Source organism: Cyprinodon variegatus, unplaced genomic scaffold (assembly GCF_000732505.1).
Source record: "Cyprinodon variegatus isolate N-32 unplaced genomic scaffold, C_variegatus-1.0 Scaffold337, whole genome shotgun sequence".
NCBI lineage: Eukaryota > Metazoa > Chordata > Actinopteri > Cyprinodontiformes > Cyprinodontidae > Cyprinodon > Cyprinodon variegatus.
In genome coordinates this window covers 175037-184971 of record NW_015150790.1, presented here as the reverse complement: position 1 = coordinate 184971, position 9935 = coordinate 175037, and the positions used below count along the sequence as shown (strand labels likewise).

General features: G+C 38.1%; 1 protein-coding gene across 1 annotated transcript in view; it reads left to right on the top strand.

Annotated features, from left to right (window-relative positions):
• The window catches only part of piga (phosphatidylinositol glycan anchor biosynthesis class A), an 18516-nt gene extending 8581 nt beyond the window's left edge, over positions 1-9935 (top strand). The window contains exons 4-7 of the mRNA XM_015385353.1: positions 2828-2960; positions 3276-3408; positions 5274-5480; positions 8937-9935. Of these exons, the coding sequence (XP_015240839.1) occupies positions 2828-2960; positions 3276-3408; positions 5274-5480; positions 8937-9176 (713 nt within the window). The 3' untranslated portion in view covers positions 9177-9935. The remainder of the gene's footprint in view (positions 1-2827; positions 2961-3275; positions 3409-5273; positions 5481-8936) is intronic.

Genomic DNA, 9935 nt, shown 5'->3' with positions numbered 1-9935 from the left:
GTGGAAAAAAACCACCTGGTCTCCTTACATTCACCTCCCTCAGCCACTCTTTCATCATCGTTGTATGTGTATGCCCAATCTTGTTGTGTTGTGTTTACTTTTGCCTAGATGATATGTAGCTGTGGTTGTCTTGTCTCCTGTGGTTTTATGTTAATGTAACTTTTTAAGCCGCCTTCTTGGGCAGGACTCCCTGGAAGAAGAGTTACTTTAACTCAATGGGACTTTCCTGGTTAAATAAAGGTTAAATAAAAAAAAAAAATAAAAATAAATCTCCTGAATGAGGAGATGAGGAGTTCTGCATAAAGCACATATCTGTTCTTTTATGCACAATCCACGCCCACACTTCCCCCTTTAACGTTCTCATGGTGGTCTCAACAACGTCTGCAGTAACAACACACATAGGGCGCACCGCACTATAGGGCGCGCCGCTCATTTTGAGGGAAAAAAAAGACGTTTATATGCACCTTATAGTCGTGAAAATACGGTAGTATTTTGTATGAATGTGTGAAATGTCATGATTTCGGAGGCTGACTGTTAGGAGATGACCTGGTCGCTCATACGCTCTTTGTTATCTGAGAACCGAGCCAGAATTAAACTGCGCTTGGTTCCGTTGTGTCTGGCATGGTTCAGTTTTGCATGCCATTTACACTTACCGGTAACATTTATCTCGGTTACCATGCTTGGTCTGATCTCTGCACGGTTTTAAAAGGGTAGTGCACATGCGGGTATTAGGTATTAAAAGATTGACTTATTTTAAACTTTTCAGCTCCTGAAGAAAAAAACAAATATTAACTTAATCAGAGATGCATAGGACCAAAAAGAAACAACACCGGTTTGCTTCTGGCTTTTGTTTATTCTTTTGTGCATACATGTGGGATTTTAGTCCTTCTTTCTTTTTCTTTTTAATGGGTTTTACTGGATAGACCCTTAGTCCTTTATTTCTTTCCTTTTCTCATTTGAATCAGAAAAAATGTCAAAAACACTGGAGGCCAGACCACAAACACACCTGTTACAGAATGAGCTTTTACCTCCTGAGCCATTGTTTCCCTTTTGTTGTTGGAGTACACTGGAGAACATAATGTTTTTGTAAAGTTAATAATGACCAAATTAGCAGAATGTTGACACTTCCTAATTGCTCTCTGGATTTGGATATTACTCACCTGTTCTAATAGCGTGCTGTCTAAGTGACAGTCTTATCAGTGCACCTTTTACTCCTTCATTCAGATTGCTAAGTTGTTGTGGAAATCATAAACTTTGGTTATTTATTATATATTTCAGTAAAGGGTCATATTTCCTCTGTTGTCTCCACCTTTCTGGCTTTCAATGAAGTTCATTCACCTGCTCTGAACTTTTAATGCAAATTTAGTTAACATTGTGCAACTCCTAGATTGGTTGATTGTAGAAAAAACATTTGATGTGTTCATAAGCAGATTCCAGGTTATGAACCATCTCTCTGGGTGTGCAGGTGGCGCAGTGGTCAGTGCGCATGACCCATGTACGGAGGGAGGCCTTCGTCCTCGATGCGGCTGACCATGTTTCGAATCCGACCTGTGGTCCTTTGCTGTATGTCTCTCTCTCTCACTTATACCCCCTTTCCTGTCAGCATACTGTCAGAAAAACTAGCCACTAGTGCTGTAAAAACTCAAAAAAAAAAAAAATGAATCATCTTTCTGTCTTTCATCACTCTTCGTGGCTCAGCTCGTGTTTGCTTTGGAATATAAAGTGATCAGGAATTTTAAGTTTGTCTCTGCCAGCTATCACATTAAAGGTGGCAAGCAGGAGAAGCTTATCGGTTTCATCTTGTTTTCTTTGCAAGGTTCAAACCCTTAGCATGGCGTTCTTTTAGAGCTTTTATCAGCCTTCTCCTTTCAGGTTCAGAATCCTGCAACCTTCAGAAGTCTGCTGTACCTGACCTGTTCAACACTGCGGCATATTGAACCAACAACTAACTCGGCTGGCACATCATGCAGATTACTTACATGCAGACTGATTATATCTGTGAATTGTAATGCTTTTCTACTTGGAAAAAAAAAAGATATTTAAATCAAAACGGGTGCTCAATCCATTTTTTTCCATCACGCTTATCCCAAGAAGTTGCAAGAGGTACTGGTGCCTATCTCCAGCTCCCTACCGGCGAGAGCTGTGGTACAACCTGGACAGGTCTCCAGTCCATCGCAGGGCAAAACAGAGACAAACATCCATTAACGCTCACACCTAACGAGAATTTCGAGAAGTCCATTAACCCAACAGTCATATTTTTGGACTGTGGGAGGAAGCCAGAGTACCCGGAAAGAACCCACGCTTGCTCAGGGAGAACATGCAGAAAGAACCCGGGCCGGTATTCAAACCTGGAACCTTCTTGCTGCAAGGCTGTAGTGCTACCCACTGCGCCACTGAGCAGCCCAGGACGGGTCTCATTACAGAAACTTTTCCTTAACAATAGATATGTTTCATAACAATTTAGAACAGAATAGAACATTATTGATCTCATAATGGAGAAATTCACTTGTGACATCAGCTCTCATAAACAACACAAGGTGCACAAAGGAGGAATTGGTGCATGAAGTTTATACAGTGCAACCAGATCTATACAGTGGATGGTAAAATGTAAAGGAGAGATTTAAAGTGGCTTATATATACAGTGTCTTATGTACAATATTGTGGTGGCAGGTATAGATTTAAAGATTGATTTCAAAAGGTGTTTTTACTCTGAACTCTTACTCTAAGTTGATTAAATATGCCCGTCTGTCTATATAATAAGTTGCTTTATATTGCTGAATAAACCAGGTCCTTTAATCATAAGTTAATCTCCTCCGTCTCTGTTCAGGAATCGACCTGCTTGGAGGAATAATCCCAGAGCTCTGCCTCAAACATCCCGATCTCCATTTCTTAATTGGAGGCGAGGGACCGAAGAGAATCGTGCTGGAGGAAGTGAGAGAAAAATACCAGCTGCATGACAGGTATTACTAGATGATGATGAATCCTGATAGGATGCAAGGACAAGATTTCACTAACTTTATCTTTTAAAGACAAGGTTTCTATCATAATACATCATAACAAGGCTTTTCAGAAAATTACACTTTGAAACTCTTTCACTTTACATCTGTGTTGGACATCTTTGGGAGCTTAAAGCTCTCAGTGTATTTTGTCAACTAATCAGGATAAATTATTACAATGAGCTACTTTGAGTTTGTCTTTGACACTTTTTTGTGTGATTGTTAGACCAGATGTCTTATTTTGAAACAAGCTTAAAATCGTAGTTTTTTCTTTTACAGAGTACGTCTGCTTGGTGCTCTGGAGCATAAAGATGTGCGTGGCGTCTTGGTTCAGGGTCACATCTTCCTCAACACATCGCTGACCGAGGCTTTCTGTATGGCCATTGTGGAGGGAGCCAGCTGTGGACTGCAGGTTGGCTGTAACTTAAAGCTAATTCAGACTTATTACACTTACAGGATTTAATTCCATGTATGGAATAAGCAATGATCTAATGTGTGAGACACAGTCACATGTGAGGAGAAATGAAGCCAACATGTTCGTTCAAGTATAAATATTAACATGTTTATTAAGATGTTTTTTTCACGTTCAATTCAGAAGGGAATCAATCAAAGTCTTTAGCACTACATATGACTCTGAAGTAAGCAATTTCTGAGAAAGCTTTGTTTAAAATTAGGTCATGTTCTTACTTGACTGGACATGCTGGCTTTCCCTCTTTCCTTAGAACTGCATCTCACACTGGTTAGATGACACAACACAAACAAATGTATGTGATGTAATGCGCAGAGTAGTTAATATGGACACTTAATTGATCCCTGGGGGAGCATTGCGTTACTACAGCACAAAACAAAGCTTATACTGAGAAAAAAGCTACTTTGAGGTCAGCTTGAAGAGGAAAACAAACATCTAAGGGGTAAAAGCAGAAATGAAAATGATACAGTACTGGGATTATCAGCTGACCTTAAATTAGAGGAAGTTTATGCCAGGAGGTTAATATCAAATACAATTCATGTAGAGATGGGATGGAGGTGGAACCCTGAAATATCTGGAATAGGATCATGAGTCAGGCTTAGCCAGTGTTCCTCTACTCTGGACCATAGTAAACTCCTGAACTTATTGAACATGTTTCAGACCAAACTAATGATAAAGAGGCTTTATCATTAGTTTATGTGCATGGGGAAAATCACCAATGTCTAAACAAATCAGAACATTGAAGACTGCCAAATTACTGGAGCAGCAACCGCATGCACCTCACATGACTTTGAGGCATGGCTGCTGAGTCTGCCAATGAAATGGGGAACTTATGCACATACTGGCAAATGCTGATACAAGAAAAACAAAAACCCAAATTGCATCCTTTGACAAGGTTAAGAACATATGTAGTCATATACAAAATACTTAGTGAGACAATATACATATCAAGCATTTCACTCAACAATATATTTTAAATTAAGTTATGAGAAACAATTAGAATTTAAATCATTTTAAAGGTATTTGGAATTATTAATATAATTAAATACACATTTAATTATTTAAATTAAATGGCACATTTATTTATTTAATGTTACATGCATTTTTGTTCATGGTACATTCACTTTTTTTTTAAATATACTTATTTAATTTTGTTTTCTTTAACCTTTCTGCAGCTCAGGCAGGCATGACATATAAAAAGTTTTTAACTGAATGGTGACATTTCTGACCTTAATTTAAAATTCATACTGCTGATCTAAAGTTTAGTTCTCCAAAGGTTTTTGCATTTTATCTGTGAACTTGTAACTTTTGTAGTGTTTTTTCTTTTTTTTTGTTTTGTTTTGGTTTTACTATTGCAAACCTACTTTTTTGCTCAGATCTTTACCTCCGGTGCACAAAGATTAAATTCTCAGACGTTTTAGTAACCTCCCACTTACACTATCAGTTTACATACAGCTGTAGGTCTTTTTTTGGGTCTGCCTATCAGATTTTTACATCTACAGACTAAAGCATCGGATCATCTTTGTGAAATATCTCAGGCGCTGCAACATTGGATGGATGCTCTGTTAACATCAGTGTTCAGATTTTACCACTGATTCTATATCGGTTTTAGCTGTGGCCTTTCTAACTATGCTGTTTGCTTTGATTTAAACCATTTCTCGTGTAGTGATTGTTATACCAGAGAGGGAACCTCCGGTCCAATCCGCCTTCTTTAATCTACTTACCTACTATGTTTCATTGTTTAAGTGGAATCCCAGCAGTGCTGTAAAATCATTTAAGCCATCATTCTTTTTTTGTTTTTCCTTCAGGTGGTAAGCACCCGTGTGGGAGGAATTCCTGAGGTTTTACCGGAAGACCTGATCACTCTGTGCGAACCAACTGTGAGCTCATTGTGTAAGGGTTTGGAAAAAGTGATTGCCAAGCAGAGGTCTGGCTCCTTTCCCTCACCCAACTCCACCCATGCTAGGGTGAAGAACCTCTACACATGGAGAAATGTGGCTGAGAGGACCGAAAAGGTGAGATCATCATAACATGCAGCGTGACGCATCACACTAGTGAAACATTAAAGTAATTAAATAATATAAATGTACTATAATTTTGACAGATGCTGGCTACTTGGAGTGTCTTGGAATGAGTGAATGCAATCTTCAGTTTATCTGTTGGAACATGAGAAAAAAAACTTAAAATTAACCTGTTTTTATGCAGCTGCATAATCTCACACTAAACATTTTGGAAAAATAAAATATGTAATTATAGGACGAGTTTGTTTATAGATATCATTACAGTAACATTCAAAGTGCTGTATGAAAGCAAATCCAAACAGAAAAACAGAAAAGTACACTGCAGAGGCCTATTGTGAGAGAAAAAAAAATAATAAAAGAGACCATTAAAGGTAATAAAAATGAATAAAGTGATAAGGTAACTATAAAAAATGAGAAAAAAAAATTTGAATAGATGCAGTTAAAAAAGTTGGACCTCTGTACGATTTTTTTTTTGCCCTTTTCGGGCCGATTCTCCAGTTGTGCGAGAATTTTTGCGATCGGGCCAACTTTCAGCCTGATCGTGTGTTGTGTAGTGTACAGGGAGTAACGAGGGGTCATTAGCTTCTCACGACCACGTCCCGATCAGGAATCGTAAGGTCGGGAGAAAAATCAAACATGTTTGAAATTTAGTTGGCTAACATAAGGTGGTGGCGATGTCTTTGTCCAAATACGTCCTCGTGTTTTCTTTTTAAGACTTTCAGCACATAAATTGCACAAATTGTCAAGGCAGCGCATTTCATTCTAGTGGGCTTCATATTTAACAGAAGACATCGACACTTCCGTCTTTTTCCTCTTCTACTCTTTCTGGATAGACGAGTCCCAGTAGCGCAATCTCTCTGCGGAGCTGAGTCGGATGCGGTTTTAAGACGTACAGTTTGAGCAGTTAGATTGCATCAGAGCGTTGGGCCGCACAGTGTGATAACAAACATCATGAGCTGTGAACTTTTAAACCCAGCGGATTTGTCATACAGTGTGAGCTGTAGCTGCAAACAACGAATAAAAAAAATCCTACAGTGTAAACCCAGATTAAAACACAAAATTTGCTTAGATTATACAATTTAAACATACGTTTTTTAACTTTGAAAGCAACTGAGTGTTTCAACACTTTAATAGTTTTCTGGTAGTTACTTCCAGATTAGTAGAGCATAGAAAATAAAGGCTTCTTCTCTAGGGTTGGTTTTGGGAATGCAGAATAGAATGTTTGGGTGGTTAATCCACTGATGTCAAGTCTGTAATGCATTTAGTAGCTCAGACAACCAGTAATTTAACAGAACTAAAAGATATATTTTAGTCCGCTTTCTGAGGAAAGGGGAGCAATAATAATGATAATAATAATAAGTGAACTTTATTAATCTCACACTGGAGAAATTTACCTCTGCATTTAACCCATCCCCTTGGGGAGCAGTGGGCTGCCATTGTGCAGCGCCCGGGGAGCAGTGTGGGTTTAAGGGCCTTGCAACCTTCTCAGAGCACAAGCGCACTGCTCTATCCACTAGGCCAACACTCCCCACATGATGCAGAAAGTGGAATGTGAATAGAAGGGGTTAATGTGCTCCACGCGTACCTATATTACCACATGTACCTCTATATTTATTTATTTATTTTTTCCAAACAGTGTCCAGTCTGGCAATGTGGCAATAAGAATAATTGTCTTGATGCCAAAAAGAGCCCAGCAGATTTTACTCTCACAAGTGGAGCAGCACGGCTATAGCCATAGTGTTCCGCTTGTTTCATGCATATAAATTGCTTTATTATAATTATGCAGGGAGTTTTACAGATTATATGGACACTGCAGTGTAAGTAGAACAGAAGGGGAAAAACAGAAAAAAAGGAGAAAAGATTAAATAATGAGGAGATAGAAGGGAGATAATGATAAAATATTTTCAGTCTGCTTCATCACCTCCAAAGAGATGTAAAAAGAACAGCACAACCAACAGACATGGTACGAGACATACAATAAAGCAACACCTAGATACTATCGCTGAAGTAGTATTAGTTAATCTGACATGTACTCTGTGTTACCTGAAGCTAAGAATATGGGCTTTCTGTATGAAAGTGAATCTCTGAGTACCTGGAACCAAGCACCTGTAGTTGTTTGTGAGAGTGCACTTGTGCATGTAAAGTTTATGCAAAGGAAAAATGTCTCTGTAACGTACCTCTACATTTAACAGCCTTCTTACAAACTCACAAGCTTTGTCTCTGAATCACCCTGAGAGTTCAGGCAGAGTCGTATTACATAATCATTTTCCGTCTGGTTGTCTCTCCCTGTGTGGGCAGGCCTCGCTGTGTCCGCCTGCAGGTGAGGCTGTAAGGGCTGAAAGTAAGACAGTGTGCCAGCTTACCTTGCTGAGAAATAATTTTCCTCAAGCTGTCAGTATTATCTCTTGCTAGCGCAGGAAAGGGAGGGGCTGAGTGAGAAGGAAATAAATAATTTGGTGTGCATGGAAGCATAAAGACCTGGAAACAGCGGGTCATTCATTTTTTGGAAACTGTTTAGCTGTTAAAAAACAGTGTTTTATACTGACGAAGAGCAGCTTTGAGATGAGCCTGTAGTTCTGCAGTTCTGCTTATCCAGGTTGCTCTTTTTCAACAGCTGTTGATCATTGCTGTTTTAGGACCTCAGTGGGAAACACCTAATTTTTGTCAAATCAAGTTTTATGACTCAAAAACTCTTATAGAAGGGATGGAGCTGGGATGAAGGAGTGAAGGAAGGGATGAATATAATTATGCTTCATATAAATGTGCTACAGTGCAAGAACATTAGATAATTCAATAAATGATGAAATGCTTATGTTCACTTCTTTGAATAAAAATCAATATCTTTATCTAATTAATTATAAATGTATTAAATAAGTGTATTTATTTGAAGTTTTAATTAATTAATGACAAATTTAAGTTATTATTTCTTAAGTTATTTATTGTATTGTGGCACTCGTCACCCAACTGTGGAGTATTGATCCTTAGATTAGGGAGCAACAGTAGATATTTACCTAAACTTGTTTATGTTAATAGTCTTGTGTCCGATATCTTTTTTTGCATCATTTTTGGAAATATTTTTCACCCAAAAAAACTGAAGCTCTCCATTTTTATTATTTCTCTTTATACCAATTATACAGTTTTTTTTTTTTAGATAATTGTGGCAAACTGATCCCAATGAGTTTCTCTGAAATATGAACCTTTGTGGGGTCTGAGTTCTTTATAAATATCTAGTCTCTTCCAATGAAGACAGGTGCTTCGTTAACACCAAAATAGCCTGTTCATTCACTTTTCCCAGAAGGCACGTTCTTTTTTTTTTTTTTTTCCTGTTGATGATGTCACTCCAAATGCCTAGTGTTAATTTTCTCTTAATTTATGCAAGCTTTTATTTATGACGGAGGAAAAAAAAAAATAAACCTCAATTGTTGCCACTGTGTTTCCTTGTCATCCTAGGTGTATGACAGAGTGGCTGGAGAAGAGGTGCTCCCACTGGAGAAGAGGTTATGGAGACTCAGGTCCCATTGCGGCCCTGTGGCTGGCTCCATCTTCGCCTTTGTGGCAGTGCTGGATTTCCTGTTCCTTCTGCTCCTGCAGTGGTTGGTACCAGACCGGCACATGGACTTTGCTGTGGATGCCACAGGCCCAAATGGATTGTGGGTAAAGAAAAGACAAAAAAGTGAACCTGGTTGCTAATCTACCATGAAAACGAACTTCAGAGACACAGAAGAGTAAATAACGGCTGCTACACCTTCACCTGCTGACACGGTTGTAGGAGTGCAAACAACATTATTGTAAGAGCTACCTAATGCTGAACACGCTCAGGAGAATCCTTCGGTGTTTACGGCGTATTAACAAAAGGGGATATGTTTTTATTTTGACCATTTAATGATTTATACACTCATAAAGATTAGTACAAAAATCATTTTCAATTTCTTTGTGTTTCCCTTCTTAGGTGACAGACCTTGATGTCAATTTTTAACTGGTATTCATTTGAAGATTTTCATATTTCTTCCGGTGCAATATTGCATTAATAAGCAGAATATTTATTACCCTTATTTTTTTTCCCTTCTCGACATTTTACACTTCCCTCTTTTTTGTGATCCTGGATGTAATCACAGTCACGTATAAGTACTGACCTTTAAATGATTTTAAAGAGAAGCCACAGTACAAAGAAAATTGTAGATTAATATTTTGAAAGCCTTAATAACTACAGGCTTTAAACTTAATTCTTTTTTTTTTCTTTTAAAGTTACACATAAAAAATGGGGGTGGAAAAAATGTTTAAACGTCTAAAGAAGAGACAAAAAGCTGCAGTATCTTCTGTTACTGATGGAACGTATAGTATGACTTGTAAAATGTATTTTTTTTTGTAAAAGCATATATCATGGGAGGTTTTACCAAGTGAACAATAAGTTGGTATGGGTGATGACAGTACTTTTAAATGAAAAATAAA